The 20034-nt window shown below is 46.9% G+C and overlaps 1 protein-coding gene across 4 annotated transcripts in view; it reads left to right on the forward strand.

The window, feature by feature from the left end:
- Positions 1 to 20034, forward strand: part of SMTNL1 (smoothelin like 1) — a 173403-nt gene that overhangs the window by 89216 nt on the left and 64153 nt on the right. For 3 of the 4 annotated variants that reach the window (XM_063958572.1, XM_063958571.1, XM_063958573.1), the window contains exon 2: positions 18457 to 18609. The exons of the other annotated variant lie outside the window; for it this stretch is intronic. In XM_063958572.1, the coding sequence (XP_063814642.1) occupies positions 18457 to 18609 (153 nt within the window). The remainder of the gene's footprint in view (positions 1 to 18456; positions 18610 to 20034) is intronic. 4 annotated transcript variants of the gene reach the window in all.

A 20034-nucleotide genomic window follows, 5' to 3' on the forward strand; every position in this document is an offset into this window, starting at 1 on the left:
ATAAATTACCCCCGCATAGACCCTGGGATTGTCCTATTGAGCTTATTCCGGGGAAAATGCCACCTCGCGGTCGTACCTATCCTTTGTCAGTACCTGAGACTCAAGCCATGTCAGAATATATCAAGTCTAATCTGCAGAAGGGATTCATCCGCCCCTCCACTTCCCCAGCAGGAGCAGGCTTCTTCTTTGTGAAGAAAAAAGATGGAGGCCTGAGGCCATGTATCGATTACCGTGGTCTAAACGAAGTGACCATTAAGAACAAGTATCCTCTGCCGCTCATCACGGAGCTGTTCGATAGAGTTCGTGGAGCTCGAGTCTTTACTAAGCTCGATTTAAGGGGAGCTTATAACTTAATACGTATCCGACAAGGGGACGAATGGAAGACGGCCTTCAATACTAGGGACGGGCATTATGAGTACCTGGTAATGCCGTTTGGCCTCAGCAACACCCCCGCCGTCTTCCAGGGATTCATCAATGAAGTTTTTCGGGACATGTTACATCTAAATGTGGTGGTATATTTGGACGACATCCTGATATTTTCGAAGAATCTCTCTGAGCACAGAACACAAGTTAAGGAGGTACTCCTTCGGTTGCGAAAAAACCATCTTTATGGCAAGATTTCCAAGTGCACCTTTGAGGTTCCATCTATTCCATTTCTGGGCTACATTATTTCAGGAACAGAGTTGCGTATGGATCCGGAGAAACTTTCTGCCATTCGGGACTGGACCCAGCCTCTTTCCCTGAAAGCGGTGCAACGATTTCTGGGGTTCGCAAATTACTACCGGAAATTCATAAGGGGTTTCTCTACTATTGTGGCGCCTATTACTGCCCTAACCAAGAAAGGGGCTGACCCAAGCCATTGGTCCTCTGAAGCAGTGGCAGCGTTCGCTCAGTTGAAGGCAGCATTTATGACCGCTCCGGTACTTCAGCAGCCAGACTTCCTAAAACCATTCTTCCTGGAGGTTGATGCTTCTACGATAGGCATAGGTGCCGTACTTTCGCAGTACGCTCCAGATGGGAAGTTACATCCGTGTGGTTTCCATTCTCGCAAGTTCTCCCCTGCTGAGTTAAATTACACCATTGGAGATAAAGAGCTGTTGGCAATTAAATCTGCCTTAGAAGAATGGAGATATCTTTTGGAGGGTGCTAAACATTTAATTACGATTTTTACGGATCACAAGAATTTACTGTATCTCAAGACGGCCCAGTGCTTGAATCCCCTTCAAGCAAGATGGGCGCTCTTCTTTGCCCGGTTTTCGTTTGTCATTAAGTACCGGGCTGGAACTCTTAACACCAAGGCGGATGCCCTATCCCGTTCCGTAATGGCTTCGGATGAGGAGAATACCATTGAAAGGGAGTTGATCCTCAGTCCCGTCTCTATCTCTGCGGCTCCCACTGCGTTGGGTCCTCCTCCTGGAAGAATGTCTGTGCCAGATAAATTTCGACCTAGGTTGTTGCAGTGGGCTCACATTTCCAAGTTTTCTGGCCATCCGGGAGTTCAAAAGATGTGGGAATTTCTGCATAGATCTTACTGGTGGGACACTATGAAGAAGGACGTCCAAGAGTATGTCAACTTGTGTACTCAATGTGCTCAGCACAAAACTCTACGTCTGCCTCCTGCGGGATTGTTGCACCCACTGTCCATTCCTAAGAGGCCTTGGACTCACATCTCTATGGACTTTGTTACTGAACTACCTCTCTCAAAAGGTCATAACATCATCTGGGTGATTATCGACCGATTTTCTAAGATGGCACATTTTGTTCCGTTGACCGGATTACCATCAGCTTCTAAGTTGGCTTTGTTATTCATTCGGGAACACTTCCGCCTGCACGGGTTACCTCTGGAGATAGTCTCGGATCGAGGGGTACAGTTTACGGCAAGATTCTGGAGAGCCCTCTGCACGGCTCTACAAATAAAACTCAAGTTTTCATCTGCTTATCATCCACAGACCAATGGGCAAACTGAATGTGTCAATCAAGATTTAGAGACTTTTCTCCGTGTTTACCTCTCTCCCTCACAAGATAATTGGGTGGAGTTGTTGCCTTGGGCCGAGTTCGCCCATAATCATCTATATCACTCCTCGACTGGTGAGTCTCCATTTTTTATTAATTACGGATTTCATCCCCAAGTTCCGGAATTACCCATTTGTCCTCCAGAAGAAGTTCCTGCTGCAGCCTCTACTCTCCGGCATTTCAGTCAAATCTGGAGTTGAGTACATGCCAACTTTAAGAGAGTTTCCGGTCGCTATAAGTTCTTTGCGGATAGGAAGCGACGGGCAGCTCCTCAGTACAAGGTTGGTGACAGGGTAAGGCTCTCTACCCGCAATCTTCGTTTAAAGGTGCCCACTATGAAGTTCACTCCAAGGTTCATTGGTCCTTATCCCGTGTTACAAGTCCTGAATCCGGTTGCCTGCAAATTGGGGTTGCCTTCCCATCTCCGGATACCAAATTCCTTCAATGTCTCTCTTCTTCGCCCTCTTGTTTTGAACCGGTTTCATTCCAAGTCCCCAAGGCCAACCTCTGCAGAGGCTGAAGATGGTACGGACTTTGAGATCAAAGCTATTCTTGATTCTCGCTATCTTCACAAGAATCTACAGTATTTGGTGGAATGGAAAGGTTTTGGCCCTGAGGAAAGGAGCTGGGTCAAAGCTACTGAAGTTACGGCTCCCCGACTGGTGCGGATGTTCCATTCCAGACATCCAACAAAACCTGGAAAGTGTCCAGGGGCCACTCCTGGAGGAGGGGGTACTGTCACACACCAGAGGCGGCGTTCGCCGCGCTTACCCCTGCGTGTCTGCTGGTTGGTGTTGCGGCCTCTGCCTTCGGTGGGCCACGGGCTCCGGCATCTGGTTGGCGCGGCTACCGGTGGTCTTCCGGGGCATGGGCGCCGCCATGACACCCGGCATCACGTGGACGGGGGGCAGGTGACGTCATCAGACTGCTCCGCCAATCCAGTGCTGGCGGGAGATTCAAAGTCAGACGCCGGACAGAGCTTCAGTGCCTGAGTATCGTCTTTCCCTGACGTAGATGCCAGTGCTCTTGTTCCCGGCAAAGATCTCTGCAGTTCTACTCCAGTGTCTCCGGCATTTCCAGCTGCCAGTTCGCTACACCGGTTCCAGTGTATTCAGCGGCCGGTAATCTCTCTGCGTACCAGTCATCCGTGTTCCTAGTAATCAGCGTCTCAAGTCTCCGTTCTCAAGTTCCACAAATCCAACAGCGTCTCAGTCTCCGTTCTCAAGCTCTACAAATCCACAGCGTCTAAAACCCCTGCACTTCAATTCCTCACATCATCAGCGTCTCAGTCTCCGTTCTCAAGTACTACAAATCCACAGCGTCAAAAAACCCTGCACTTCAGTTTCTCACATCATCAGCGTCTCTGTCCCCACTCACAAGTTCTTCAACCATCAGTGCTATTAATCATCATTCATAAGCTCCATAAGTTATCAGTGACTTTCAAACATCACTCACAGTTTCTTCAATTACCAGCATCCCCAATACTGCTCAGTAAACCCTTCAGTGGGTCTGGACATTTCCTCATTTATTCCTTTTTGGCATTTGACTTTAAGTTGTTTTCTTTTGCAATAAAGCTCTTTAATATTTCATCAAACTCCACTGTCAGCGTCCTGTATGAGGAAGTCCTATATCAGGCCTTCCCTTTTCCAGCTCAGTTGTGGTTCCTCTTCCCAACCATCGGAAGAATCCCCGAGTTCACAAAACCCTCAGTCTAGGCCAGTGACACAGAGCCAACAATGGAGCTGAGCCATGCAGAAAAGCTCTGTGTACAGGGGATACTCTACCTCCTTGTGGTGCTGAGGCACTGGGAGCAAAGCTCCCTGACCTCAGTGCGCACCACTGCTCAGGAAGCCAGCTAGCCCAGGCTCCCTGTGTGCACCATACTCGGGCAGCAGCGGGTTCGGACTAGAGATGAGCGGGTTCGGTTCCTCGGAATCCGAACCCGCCCGAACTTCAGCTTTTTTTACACGGATCCGAGCGACTTGGATCTTCCCGCCTTGCTCGGTTAACCCGAGCGCGCCCGAACGTCATCATGACGCTGTCGGATTCTCGCGAGGCTCGGATTCTATCGCGAGACTCGGATTCTATATAAGGAGCCGCGCGTCGCCGCCATTTTACACGTGCATTGAGATTCATAGGGAGAGGACGTGGCTGGCGTCCTCTCCGTTTTTAGAGAAGAAATAGATAGGAGAGTGAGAGTGAGACAGTGACACTTCATTTACTGGAGCTTAGGAGGAGTACTCAGACAGAGAGTGCAGAATTTTGCTGATAGTATTAGTTAGTTATACTAGTGACAGAGTGAGACAGTGACACTTCATTTACTGGAGCTTAGGAGGAGTACTCAGACAGAGAGTGCAGAATTTTGCTGATAGTATTAGTTAGTTATACTAGTGACTGACCAGTGACCACCAGTGCAGTTTTATATTATTTAATATAATCCGTTCTCTGCCTGAAAAAACGATACACAGTGACTCAGTCACATACCATATCTGTGCTCAGCCCAGTGTGCTGCTGCATCATCTAAGTATAATATCTGACTGTGCTCACACAGCTTAATTGTGGGGGAGACTGGGGAGCAGTTAGGTTATAGCAGGAGCCAGGAGTACATATTAAAATTAAACAGTGCACACTTTTTTTCTGCAGGAGTGCCACTGCCAGTGTGACTGACCAGTGACCTGACCACCAGTATATAGTATACTATATTGTATTGTGAATGTCTGCCTGTAAAAGTTAAACACACGTCGTGTGACTTGTGTGGTGTTTTTTTATTCTATAAAATAAAAAACTCATTCTGCTGACAGACAGTGTCCAGCAGGTCCGTCATTATATAATATATACCTGTCCGGCTGCAGTAGTGATATATATATATTTTTTATATCATTATTTATCATCCAGTCGCAGCAGACACAGTACGGTAGTTCACGGCTGTAGCTACCTCTGTGTCGGCACTCGGCAGTCCATCCATAATTGTATACCACCTACACGGGTGGTCAATCTGTTGAAATCAGAGCACTACATTTTGGCCACCGTGCTCGATCCTAGATTTAAAACCTACCTTGGATCTCTCTTTCCGGCAGACACAAGTCTGCTGGGGTGCAAAGACCTGCTGGTGAGAAAATTGTCAAGTCAAGCGGAACGCGACCTGTCAACATCTCCTCCTTCACATTCTCCCGCAACTGGGGGTGCGAGGAAAAGGCTCAGAATTCCGAGCCCACCCGCTGGCGGTGATGCAGGGCAGTCTGGAGCGACTGCTGATGCTGACATCTGGTCCGGACTGAAGGACCTGACAACGATTACGGACATGTCGTCTACTGTCACTGCATATGATTCTCTCAACATTGAAAGAATGGTGGAGGATTATATGAGTGACCGCATCCAAGTAGGCACGTCACACAGTCCGTACTTATACTGGCAGGAAAAAGAGGCAATTTGGAGGCCCTTGCACAAACTGGCTTTATTCTACCTAAGTTGCCCTCCCACAAGTGTGTACTCCGAAAGAGTGTTTAGTGCCGCCGCTCACCTTGTCAGCAATCGGCGTACGAGGTTACATCCAGAAAATGTGGAGAAGATGATGTTCATTAAAATGAATTATAATCAATTCCTCCGCGGAGACATTGACCAGCAGCAATTGCCTCCACAAAGTACACAGGGAGCTGAGATGGTGGATTCCAGTGGGGACGAATTGATAATCTGTGAGGAGGGGGATGTACACGGTGATATATCGGCGGATGATGATGAGGTGGACATCTTGCCTCTGTAGAGCCAGTTTGTGCAAGGAGAGATTAATTGCTTCTTTTTTGAGGGGGGGTCCAAACCAACCTGTCATATCAGTCACAGTCGTGTGGCAGACCCTGTCACTGAAATGATGGGTTGGTTAAAGTGTGCATGTCCTGTTTATACAACATAAGGGTGGGTGGGAGGGCCCAAGGACAATTCCATCTTGCACCTCTTTTTTCTTTTATTTTTCTTTGCGTCATGTGCTGTTTGGGGAGGGTTTTTTGGAAGGGCCATCCTGCGTGACACTGCAGTGCCACTCCTAGATGGGCCCGGTGTTTGTGTCGGCCACTAGGGTCGCTTATCTTACTCACACAGCTACCTCATTGCGCCTCTTTTTTTCTTTGCGTCATGTGCTGTTTGGGGAGGGTTTTTTGGAAGGGACATCCTGCGTGACACTGCAGTGCCACTCCTAGATGGGCCCGGTGTTTGTGTCGGCCACTAGGGTCGCTTATCTTACTCACACAGCGACCTCGGTGCAAATTTTAGGACTAAAAATAATATTGTGAGGTGTGAGGTATTCAGAATAGACTGAAAATGAGTGTAAATTATGGTTTTTGAGGTTAATAATACTTTGGGATCAAAATGACCCCCAAATTCTATGAGTTAAGCTGTTTTTTAGGGTTTTTTGAAAAAAACACCCGAATCCAAAACACACCCGAATCCGACAAAAAAAATTCGGTGAGGTGTTGCCAAAACGCGGTCGAACCCAAAACACGGCCGCGGAACCGAACCCAAAACCAAAACACAAAACCCGAAAAATTTCCGGCGCTCATCTCTAGTTCGGACGTGATGACGGTGGAGCCATGCACAGAATAGCAGCCAGGCGGAGGGCCGTCACACGCTGGGCTGAGGCTCCGGCCAGTGAGCTGAGTGCAGGAGGCGGAGAGTCTGGGAGGGCAGAGCGCATGAGTCTCCTGCTGCTGACACTGGATTCCCAGGGACATGTGTGATGTGTGCAGTAACAACAGAATGAGCAAGGAGCTAGGTGTACTGATGCCTGGCTGTTTTCTCTATATACAGTATGTAATGTATTCGAAGGTGTCTATACCAAGTACTATGTATGATAGTGGCAGGGCTGGCGATAGTAATAGGTTTGGCATGTAGGTCTGGATGTCTTATTGGTGACCATTAGACACTTTTTGGGCGCCTACAATTTAAGCCACAAGCCATCACGAGGCTGAAGTTGAGCCACCTGCGTTACTGGAACTTTGATGTTTGTACTGTGTTTTATTGTACCTGAGAGCCGCCAGACTGTGGTGGTGGTGCTGCTGCTGGTGTGACCACAGGTAGCAGACAGTACTTATTATGATGCGAATTTCAGCTCATTCAGTGTGCTATAATGTGAATTTCGGCTCATTCAGCGTGCTATAATGTGAATTTTGGCTCATTCAGTGTGCTATAATGTGAATTTCGGCTCATTCAGTGTGCTATAATGTGAATTTCGGCTCATTCAGTGTGCTGTAATGTGAATTTCGTCTCATTCAGTGTGCTATAATGTGAATTTTGGCTCATTCAGTGTGCTATAATGTGAATTTCGGCTCATTCAGTGTGCTATAATGTGAATTTCGGCTCATTCAGTGTGCTGTAATGTGAATTTCGGCTCATTCAGTGTGCTATAATGTGAATTCCGGCTCATTCAGTGTACTATAATGTGAATGTCGGCTCATTCAGTGTGCTAAAATGTGAATTTCGGCTTATTCAGTGTGCTATAATGTGAATTTCGGCTCGTACCGTGTGCTATAATGTGAATTTCAGCTCGTACCGTGTGCTATAAGGTGAAAGGGGCACCAGTACTAGATAGTATAAGGGGTTCTACTACACTGGACATGCCCCCTTTTGTGTGACCATGCCCCCTTTTGGGTGACCACGCCCCCTTTTCTGGAGCGGGCGCCTTCGGTGCACGCATAATTGCACCCTTGACTTTTCCATACAACCACTGTGTGTGTGTGTGTGTATGTGTATGTATATATATATATATAGATAGATAGATAGATAGATAGATACATACATACATACATACATACATACATACATACATACATACATACATACTTAACTGTGATAATGGCACTCACTGTCCTGCAAACGACCACCGGGGTGCCTTCCTCCTATAATATACTGATACCGGTCCTCTGGGATGGATTGCTGCTCCTTTCCACAATGCAGTAAGAACCAGGCGGCACTCCACGGGTTTTTATAAGCAAATCAGCATGTATTGAAATACATATCAAAAAGCCAAATCGTGCATAGTAACAACCACCGACGTTTCAACGCCTCTAGGGCGTTTTTTTAAAGGTGCTATGCTGTGCAGTAGTAGTTTGGTTCTTACTGCATTGTGGAAAGGAGCAGCAATCCATCCCAGAGGACCGGTATCGGTATATATATATATTTATCAACATGTTCAGCAAGGTGGCACTCCTGGACTCCGTTCAAAAGTGGAAAAAAAAGTACTTTTATTTGCAAAGTTTCGGGGTACTACCCCCCATCATCAGTACACACCAAACGGGGTACTACCCCCCGCCCGTCATCAGTACACACCAAACGGGGTACTAACCCCCGCCCGTCATCAGGACACACGAAACGTTGCAAATAAAAGCACATTTTTTCCACTTGAATGGAGTCCAGGAGTGCCACCTTGCTGTACATGTTGGTATATGGGGCTGGCCATAGGTGTGCTCAGGGGGGGTGCCTGGTGCGCACAGGCACCCCCTAATGTCTGGCACCCCGATCTCACATGCCTGATACAGCGATCGCCGAGCAGGCTGATTACTGTCCCCTCTGCGCTGCACCCTGCAGGACTGCATTACTGACCGGATGCCTGGGTTAATAAAGGGTGCCACTGCCACCGGCTTTCAAACTCCCGGCTCCATCTCCATGTATAAAAACAGCGTGATGTGATGTGATTACGTCCTGCTGCTCGCACGCCCACCCGCCACATGCCCACCTCTCTCCTTCTATGTTATGCCAACGCCAGCCACTGATGAGGATCAGCATGCAGCCAGCGTTCCTCTTAGGAAGACAAATTCAATACTGGCAGGCGGTCGGCAGCAACATTGACACATCACTCATTTTTCCAACAGCAGCAGTACTAGTCTGCGACTGTCAGTGTCAGTGAGTGACTGACTTTTAAGTAAGCTGCTGCAGCTTGCAGGGGAAAGAGAGGGGGAGCCAGACCAGGCTGAGGAGGAGCAGTGTAATTGCAGTGAGTGCCATCAGGGGTGTTTGTTTGGTGCACACCACAACATCTAACAATGCATCTGCGTTATTAGGATTGGTACAAGGGTGGATATTTTATATTGCTTTGACCGTCAATAGATGGTGCTAGACACGCCCAAAAGGCGGTGCTAAACACACCCCTCCGATGGTGCACCCCCTAATAAAATGTGCTGCGGACGCCTATGGGGCTGGCTAGACCATAGGAGTGCCCTATGGGCCCAGACCATGCATTCTCTAATGTTTAACCAAACCTCCGTGGCAGCTGGCCACACTCCTTAGTATGTGTCCCAGTACATATATTTACAGTACATTAAATGTATTCATCATTTCATGGCCCTCTCTATTTGTGTACATTTTTCTGTAATTATTTACTATCCTGATATATGGTAATAATGTTACTAGTTTATTGTTATCAGCAACTATGGGCAGGGTTCGTGCTAGACTTTCACTCCCTAGTATACCACATTACTACCAAGTGTGTACACTTGTAAGTTACCAATGAAGAGACTGCCAAAGGGAACACATACTGTATGTGCAATATGACATCACTGGTTCAAGGACAGTGTTCATTCTGTACTCTGGTTCTTTTCTCATATACTTCTCTGATTTATATTTAAGATTACATCTTTCTGCTAGAGATTTGTACACATTTCCTCAGATTAGGAATTTCTTAACATCAATCCTAGGCCCAAACACACTGTGTTATACTCCAACTTCTCTCACCTACTCTTTACTCTTCAATCCCCCAAACATCACTACCGACAGAGGCGGATTGGCCATAGCGCCTACAGGGAAGATTCCCGGTGGGCCGACGCACCCGTGGGGCCTGTTTTGTTTGAGGACATGTGGTCCTTTTTATAGACATTGGAGGTCATTCCGAGTTGTTCGCTCGCAAGCGGATTTTAGCAGATTTGCTCATGCTAAGCCGCCGCCTACTGGGAGTGAATCTTAGCATCTTAAAATTGCGAACGAAGTAATCGCAATATTGCGATTACACACCTCGTAGCAGTTTCTGAGTAACTTCAACCTTACTCGGCATCTGCGATCATTTCAGTGCTTGTCGTTCCTGGTTTGATGTCACAAACACACCCAGCGTTCGCCCAGACACTCCTCCGTTTCTCCGGCCACTCCTGCGTTTTTTCCGGAAACGGTAGCGTTTTTTCCCACACGCCCATAAAACGGCCTGTTTCCGCCCAGTAACACCCATTTCCTGTCAATCACATTACGATCGCCAGAACGATGAAAAAGCCGTGAGTAAAATTCCTAACTGCATAGCAAATTTACTTGGCGCAGTCGCAGTGCGGACATTGCGCATGCGCATTAAGCGGAAAATCGCTGCGATGCAAAGATTTTTACCGAGCGAACAACTCGGAATGACCTCCATAATGAATAAGATACAAAATAATTTGCATATATGAAAATTACTGCCACTTAGCCTGTGATTGCAGATGATCTAGTGTATGCTCTGTCTGCATGCTTGGCTGACATATAAGATTGAGTGAATAGTGATTGGGATACGGTTGGTGTAATAAGCAAGAAAATATATCTTTCTAAAGAATGATATAGGGGGTAATTCCAAGTTGATCGCAGCAGGATTTTTGTTAGCAATTGGGCAAAACCATGTGCACTGCAGGGGAGGCAGATATAACATGTGCAGAGAGAGTTAGATTTGGGTGGGGTGTGTTCAATCTGCAATCTAATTTGCAGTGTAAAAATAAAGCAGCCAGTATTTACCCTGCACAGAAATAAAATAACCCACCCAAATCTAATTCTCTCTGCACATGTTATATCTGCCTCCCCTGCAGTGCACATGGTTTTGCCCAATTGCTATCAAAAATCCTGCTGCGATCAACTTGGAATTACCCCCATAGTTTCCTAAATTCTGAAGGTGTATCATATAATGTGCTCATAATATTTAATTTTATTTCCTTTTAACTTCCCCCTTGATGCTGGACATGCCCACTATCTGGAAAGTCTTGGGGGGAGGGTGCTGCAGCCATGGCCCATGGCTAGACCTTACACCTCTGGCGCTGCCCATGTGGGGCCACTAGTGCAAATTTTTCCAGGGCCGCTTTTTGTTCCCAATCCGCCCCTGACTACCGACAACACAAACAGAAACACTGCTACCACCCCTATCGGATCACTACCTCCATCAGCCTAATGCATCTTCTAAACCTTCCATGTTATGTGTACGCTGATAGTGAGAGCATGGCTTGGCAATGTAAGCTGAGGCATGGTTTTCTCTTTTGCTAACTCTCGTTCTATGTATAGATATTCTGTCATGTAAAGAGCAAATCTAAGGTACTTTATGTTTGGAGTCTTAATGCAGTTAATCTCTTTGTTGGAGGGATTGTGGGGACAGAACTTTCTGTACCCATGTTTTCTGCCATTGTCCAAAGATAACTCCACGTTTGACTGCTATTTTCCAGTGGATCTCTGTCCTAGTGGGCAAAACGGTTCCTTTTGATCCTGTATTTGATCTTTTCCACAGATTTCCCCTGGTTTGGTGGAAAGGGTATAAATATGTGGGTGGCTATGTACTATTAGCAATGAAGGTCATGACTGACAATGCATATAAACAACATAACCCATACTCATTAGAATCAAAGTATTGCTAAAGTACAGTGCTGTTATGTTCTCTTCCTACACAATTTGGAGGCCTTTTGGTGCTAGTTGCAATTGTATGTGTAAGATACTTTACTTTTCAGGCCGTCACTTTATTTTTAGGTGTCACTGTGTAACTCGCATAATTGATGATTGTTTGCAGATGTGATGCCTTTCTTTCTGTATACTTCTCCCTGAAATAATAAAGAGCAATGAACATAAACCAGCAACCTAATTAGAGGGTATTCTGTAAAAGTGTCAGAGCAGAAAGTGGAGGTAAAATAATTTACATATGGTGGTAGTCTATAGGTAAAAGAGTAGGACTGTTTAATATATTTTTTTGGACAATAAGGAGAACAATAACCACCATGTTATCATCATTTTTTGCTTCTTCCACATACAGAGAATTCTATTTTGGTGGTTAGTGGCTGGGTAACATGTAACACTTTGCTTTTTGTCCTCCTTGTCCATACCTGCATTTGATGGTGCACTGTGATAGGGCAGTGACCGGGACATTGGGGGTCATTCCGAGTTGATCGCACAAAGCAAATTTTTGCTGCCTGTGGGGGAGAGCTTTTTTGTATAGCAAGGCTTGCGAACGCTTGTGCAGCCGTGCTATGCAAAAACATTTTGTGCAGTTTCTGAGTATCTTTCAAGTTACTCACCCGCTGCGATGTCTTCAGCCTGTCCGGTCCCGGAATTGACTTCAGACACCCGCCCTGCAAACGCCTGGACACGCCTGCGTTGGACTCACCACTCCCAGAATACGGTGAATTGCCGCCCCGGAATACCTTCCTGCTGTCAATCTTCTTGTGATCGCGGCAGCGATCGCTTTCTTCGTTCTACTTGTCGTTGGCCAGTGACGGCCGTCGCTAGGCAACAACATGCCTGCGCATTGCGGCCGCTGCGCATGCGCAGAACTGACCGGATCGCACGGCTGTGAAGAAGCGCAGCGTGTGATCGGGTCGGAATGACCCCCATTGTCATTAGCATGCACTTATGTATTTGTCATCCACTATAAATAAGAATTTACTTACCGATAATTCTATTTCTCGGAGTCCGTAGTGGATGCTGGGGTTCCTGAAAGGACCATGGGGAATAGCGGCTCCGCAGGAGACAGGGCACAAAAAGTAAAGCTTTAGGATCAGGTGGTGTGCACTGGCTCCTCCCCCTATGACCCTCCTCCAAGCCAGTTAGGTACTGTGCCCGGACGAGCGTACACAATAAGGGAGGAATTTTGAATCCCGGGTAAGACTCATACCAGCCACACCAATCACACCGTACAACTTGTGATCTAAACCCAGTTAACAGTATGATAACAGCGGAGCCTCTGAAAAGATGGCTCACAACAATAATAACCCGATTTTTGTAACTATGTACAAGTATTGCAGATAATCCGCACTTGGGATGGGCGCCCAGCATCCACTACGGACTCCGAGAAATAGAATTATCGGTAAGTAAATTCTTATTTTCTCTATCGTCCTAGTGGATGCTGGGGTTCCTGAAAGGACCATGGGGATTATACCAAAGCTCCCAAACGGGCGGGAGAGTGCGGATGACTCTGCAGCACCGAATGAGAGAACTCCAGGTCCTCTTTTGCCAGGATATCAAATTTGTAGAATTTTACAAACGTGTTCTCCCCTGACCACGTAGCTGCTCGGCAGAGTTGTAATGCCGAGACCTCTCGGGCAGCCGCCCAAGATGAGCCCACCTTCCTTGTGGAATGGGCCTTAACCGATTTAGACTGTGGCAGGCCTGCCTCAGAATGTGCAAGTTGAATTGTGTTACAAATCCAACGAGCAATCGACTGCTTAGAAGCAGGCGCACCCAACTTGTTGGGTGCATACAGTATAAACAGCGAGTCAGATTTTCTGACTCCAGCTGTCCTGGAATATATTTTCAGGGCCCTGACAACTTCTAGCAACTTGGAGTCCTCCAAGTCCCTAGTAGGTGCAAGGCACCACAATAAGCTGGTTCAGGTGAAACACTGACACCACCTTAGGGAGAGAACTGGGGACGAGTCCGCAGCTCTGCCCTGTCCGAATGGACAAACAGATATGGGCTTTTTTGAGAAAAAAACACCAATTTGACACTCGCCTGGTCCAGGCCAGGGCCAAGAGCATGGTCACTTTTTATGTGAGATGCTGCAAATCCACATATTTGACTGGTTTTAAACCAATGTGATTTGAGAAATCCCAGAACTACGTTGAGATCCCACAGTGCCACTGGAGGCACAAAAAAGGGGTTTGTATATGCAATACTCCCTTGACAAACTTCTGGACTTCAGGAACTGAAGCCAATTCTTTCTGGAAGAAAATTTACAGGGCCGAATTTGAACCTTAATGGACCCCAATTTGAGGCCCATAGACACTCCTGTTTGCAGGAAATGCAGGAAACGACCGAGTTGAAATTTCTTTGTGGGGCCTTCCTGGCCTCACACCACGCAACAAATTTTCGCCACACGTGGTGATAATGTTGTGCGGTCACCTCCTTTCTGGCTTTGACCAGGGTAGGAATGACCTCTTCCGGAATGCCTTTTTTCCCTTAGGATCCGGCTTTCCATCGCCATGCCGACAAACGCAGCTGCGGTAAGTCTTGGAACAGACATGGTACTTGCTGAAGCAAGTCCCTTCTTAGCGGCAGAGGCCATAAGACCTCTGTAAGCATCTCTTGAAGTTCCGGGTACCAAGTCCTTCTTGGCCAATCCGGAGCCATGAGTATAGTTCTTACTCCTCTACGTCTTATAATTCTCAGCACCTTAGGTATGAGAAGCAGAGGAGGGAACACATACACCGACTGGTACACCCACGGTGTTACCAGAACGTCCACATCTATTGCCTGAGGGTCCCTTGACCTGGCGCAATACCTGTCCCGTTTTTTGTTCAGACGGGACGCCATCATGTCCACCTTTGGTATTTCCCAACGGTTTACAATCATGTGGAAAAAACTTCTCAATGAAGTTTCCACTCTCCCGGGTGGAGGTCGTGCTGAGGAAGTCTGCTTCCCAGTTTCCATTCCCGGGATGAAAAACTGCTGACAGTGTTATCACATGATTTTCCGCCCAGCGAAAAGTCCTTGCAGTTTCTGCCATTGCCCTCCTGCTTCTTGTGTCGCCCTGTCTGTTTACGTGGGCGACTGCCGTGATGTTTTTCCCACTGGATCAATACCGGCTGACCTTGAAGCAGAGGTCTTGCTAAGCTTAGAGCATTATAAATTTACCCTTAGCTCCAGTATATTTATGTGGAGAAAAGTCTCCATACTTGATCACACTCCCTGGAAATTTTTCCCTTGTGTGACTGCTCCCCAGCCTCTCAGGCTGGGCTCCGTGGTTACCAGCATCCAATCCTGAATGCCGAATCTGCGGCCCTCTAGAAGATGAGCACTCTATAACCACCACAGGAGAGACACCCTTGTCCTTGGATATTGGGTTATCCGCTGATGCATCTGAAGATGCGATCCGGACCATTTGTCCAGCAGATCCCACTGAAAAGTTCTTACGTGAAATCTGCCGAATGGAATTGCTTCGTAGGAAGCCACCATTTTTACCAGGACCCTTGTGCAATGATGCACTGTTTTTAGGAGGTTCCTGACTTGCTCGGATAACTCCCTGGCTTTCTCTTCCGGGAGAAACACCTTTTTCTGGACTGTGTCCAGAATCATCCCTAGGCACAGCAGACGTGTCGTCGGGATCAGCTGCGATTTTGGAATATTTAGAATCCACCCGTGCTGATTGTAGCAGTATCCGAGATAGTGCTACTCCGACCTCCAACTGTTCCCTGGACTATGCCCCTATCAGGAGATCGTCCAAGTAAGGGATAATTAAGACGCCTTTTCTTCGAAGAAGAATCATCAATTCGGCCATTACCTTGGTAAAGACCCCGGGGTGCCGTGGACAATCCAAACGGCAGCGTCTGAAACTGATAGTGACAGTTCTGCACCACGAACCTGAGGTACCCTTAGTGAGAAGGGCAAATTTGGGACATAGAGGTAAGCATCCCTGATGTCCCGGGACACTATATAGTCCCCTTCTTCCTGGTTCGTTATCACTGCTCTGAGTGACTTCATCTTAATTTGAACCTTTGTAAGTGTTCAAAAAAAAATTTTTTTTTTTTTTTTTTTTTTTTTTAGAATAAGTCTCACCTAGCCTTCTGGCTTCAGTACCACAATATAGTGTGGAATAATACCCCTTTTCTGTAGTAGGAGGGGTAATTTAATTGTCACCTGCTGGGAACACAGCTTGTGAATTTTTTCCCATACTACCTCCTTGTCGGAGGGAGACTTGGTAAAGCAGACTTCAGGAGCCTGCGAAGGGGAAACGTCTCGACATTCCCATCTGTACCCCCGGGATACTACATGTAGGATCCAGGGGTCCTGTACGGTCTCAGCGCCATGCTGAGAACTTGTCAGACGCGGTGGAACGCTTCTGTTCCTGGGAATAGGCTGCCTGTTGCAGTCTTCTTCCCTTTCCTCTATCCCTGGGCAGATATGATCTTATAGGGACGAGAGGACTGAGGCTGAAAAGACGGTGTCTTTTTCTGCAGAGATGTGACTTAGGGTAAAAAACGGTGGATTTTCCAGCAGTTGCCGTGACCACCAGGTCCGATGGACCGACCCCAAACAAGTCCTCTTCCTTTATACGGCCATACTGTGCCGTTTGGAATCTGCATCACCTGACCACTGTCGTGTCCATAACATCTTCTGGCAGTTATGGACATCGCGTTTATTCATGATGCCAGAGTGCAAATATCCCTCTGTGCATCTCGCATATATAGAAATGCTCTATAGTCAATAAAATACTGTCCCTGTCAAGGGTATCAATATTTTTAGTCAGGGAATCCGACCAAGCCACCCTAGCTCTGCACATCCAGGCTGAGGCGATCGCTGGCCGCAGTATAACACCAGTATGTGTGTATATACTTTTTATTATATTTTCCAGCCTTGTCAGCTGGTCCTTGAGGACGGCCCTATCTATAGACGGTACCGCCACTTGTTTTGATAAGCGTGTGAGCGCCTTATCCACCTTAAGGGGTGTTTCCCAACGCGCCCTAACTTCTGGCGGGAAAGGGTATACCGCCCATAATTTTCTATCGGGGGGAACCCACGCATCATCACACACTTTATTTAATTTATCTGATTCAGGAAAAACTATGGTAGTTTTTTCACATCCCACATAATACCCTCTTTTGTGGTACTTGTAGTATCAGAAATACGTAACACCTCCTTCATTGCCTTTAACGTGTGGCCCTAATAAGGAATACGTTTGTTTATTCACCGTCGACACTGGATTCAGTGTCCCTGTCTGTGTCTGTGTCGACCGACTAAAGTAAACGGGCGTTTTAAAAACCCTTGACGGTGTTTTTGAGACGTCTGGACCGTACTAATTGTTTGTCGGCCGTCTCATGTCGTCAACCGACCTTGCAGCGTGTTGACATTATCACGTAATTTCCTAAATAAGCCATCCATTCCGGTGTCGACTCCCTAGAGAGTGACATCACCATTACAGGCAATTGCTCCGCCTCCTCACCAACATCGTCCTCCTACCTGTCGACACACACGTACCGACACACAGCACACACACAGGGAATGCTCTGATAGAGGACAGGACCCACTAGCCCTTTGGAGAGACAGAGGGAGAGTTTGCCAGCACACACCAAAAACGCTATAATTATATAGGGACAACCTTATATAAGTGTTTTCCCTTATAGCATCTTAATATATATAAGCATATCGCCAAATTAGTGCCCCCCCCTCTCTGTTTTAACCCTGTTTCTGTAGTGCAGTGCAGGGGAGAGCCTGGGAGCCTTCCCTCCAGCCTTTCTGTGAGGGAAAATGGCGCTGTGTGCTGAGGAGATAGGCCCCGCCCCTTTTTCGGGCGGCCTCGTCTCCCGCTCTTAACGGATTCTGGCAGGGGTTAAATATCTCCATATAGCCTCCGGAGGCTATATGTGAGGTATTTTTAGCCAAAATAGGTATTCATTTGCCTCCCAGGGCGCCCCCCTCCCAGCGCCCTGCACCCTCAGTGACTGCCGTGTGAAGTGTGCTGAGAGGAAAATGGCGCACAGCTGCAGTGCTGTGCGCTACCTTTAGAAGACTGAGGAGTCTTCTGCCGCCGATTCTGGACCTCTTCTTACTTCAGCATCTGCAGGGGGGCCGGCGGCAAGGCTCCGGTGACCATCCAGGCTGTACCTGTGATCGTCCCTCTGGAGCTGATGTCCAGTAGCCAAGAAGCCAATCCATCCTGCACGCAGGTGAGTTCACTTCTTCTCCCCTAAGTCCCTCGTTGCAGTGATCCTGTTGCCAGCAGGACTCACTGTAAAATAAAAAACCTAAGCTAAACTTTCCTAAGCAGCTCTTTAGGAGAGCCACCTAGATTGCACCCTTCTCGGCCGGGCACAAAATCTAACTGGCTTGGAGGAGGGTCATAGGGGGAGGAGCCAGTGCACACCACCTGATCCTAAAGCTTTACTTTTTGTGCCCTGTCTCCTGCGGAGCCGCTATTCCCCATGGTCCTTTCAGGAACCCCAGCATCCACTAGGACGATAGAGAAATCCTTATATCACTATGCTTTTCTTTACTGTATTTTTCCAGACCTGTGTTTTTGTCCTCTTGGCTGCCTGCCAAATAACAGTACTCATCCCGAATTAAGCATTATTCCTTTATTTGGACAGATAGGGTGATATTGGCAACCATTTGCTTTAAAGCCTCCTTTAAAAGCACATTGTTTACAGGCTAACGCCTCATTTAAAACTTAACTCCAAATATTGAGGCTATGCAATATTCCACATTCATAATGTGCTGAAGACAGTGGAAGCAGTGGTTTTACAAGAGTTTCTTCCTTATTGTTAGTGCTGTAGAAGAAAACATCACACCTACTTCTGGTAAAGGGGCCACTCGTGAGAAGGAGCATCAAGAACGCAAACCGGAGATTCCACGTTCTAGAACTATGCCGAAATCATATGGGAGGGCTACAAGGAAAGACATTGCTGAAAAGTTTGGAGGGTGAGTCTAAATGGCAACAATCAGTCCATACATGACAATATTCTAAAATTCCCCTCCAGGAAATGGCCACTGTGAAGGGAGGGACTGTTGGGGGGGAGGGGGTGTAAAATTATGTCATTTGATAATGTACCCCCTCAATGCAATGTCATGAATGAAATCAGACATGTACAGATTTAGGGGGTCATGATGAGTTGGATGCACTTAATTCATAACCCTAAATTGTATTTAAAAAAGGCATGGGGTCTATTCATGAAGCAGTGAAAAGTGTGGAGAAGTGAGCTAGTGGAGAAGTTGCCCATGGTGACCAATCAGCATTGAAGTAACATTTATAATTTGCATACTATAAAATTATACAGGGCAGCTGATTGGTTTCCATGGGCAACTTCTCCACTTTTCACTGCTTCAGAAATAGACCCCATGGTGATTTGGCTAAATCACAAGATGCAGCCATTTGTTTATTGCTGGTATATGTGGTCGCTCATTATCATCATCATCATCATCATCACCTGCAAGTTTCCTATCTCCTGAAAGGAGCATATACGTAAGTGTCACAGTCTACATATGCCTCATTTGTGCCAACATGCCTTTTTTTGTTTGGCCACGCTTACAAACCCTTCCTTCCTCTGATACCCCTTGTCAATTATGTCTTTGTTTATATTACTACAAATGTAAGTAGTGCTTTGTGCTCATGTACAGAAATGATATGCACATTTTGGGGGTCATTCCGAGTTGTTCGCTCGCTAGCTGATTTTAGCAGCATTGCACACGCAAGGCCGCCGCCCTCTGGGAGTGTATCTTAGTTTAGCAGATTTGCGAACGAAAGATTAGCAGAATTGCGAATAGAAAATTCTTAGCAGTTTCTGAGTAGCTCGAGACTTACTCCTACACTGCGATCAGCTCAGGCCGTTTCGTTCCTGGTTTGACGTCACAGACACGCCCTGCGTTCGCCCAGCCACTCCCCCATTTCTCCAGACACTCCCGCGTTTTTCCCTGACACACCTGCGTTTTTTAGCCAACGCCAGGAAAACGCTGAGTTACCACCCAGAAACGCCTCTTTCTTTTCAATCATTTACCGAACACCAGTGCGACTGAAAAGCGCCGCAGAAGCCACAGCAAAACAGCTAAGTTTTTAGTAAAAAACTAAGCGCATGCACTCTGCGTACCTTGCGCATGCGCAGTAAGCGACTAATCGCAGTATAGCGAAAATCGGCAACGAACGAACAACTTGGAATTACCCCCTTTGTGTAAAAATATGCCCTCAGTGATCTACTAAGCATGACCTCCTTAATGTGCAATTATATAGAAGAACTGGATTGAATAATTGGTGAACAGACATGTACAGTCATTTTCAATGGGGTTTTTAAGAAAGTTGAATGTAAAAGTATATATTATTTTTCTTAATGTTTCCCTGCTGAATAATTGAGT

The sequence above is a fragment of the Pseudophryne corroboree genome, chromosome 3 (assembly GCF_028390025.1).
Source record: "Pseudophryne corroboree isolate aPseCor3 chromosome 3, aPseCor3.hap2, whole genome shotgun sequence".
In the NCBI taxonomy this organism is placed as follows: Eukaryota; Metazoa; Chordata; class Amphibia; order Anura; family Myobatrachidae; genus Pseudophryne; species Pseudophryne corroboree.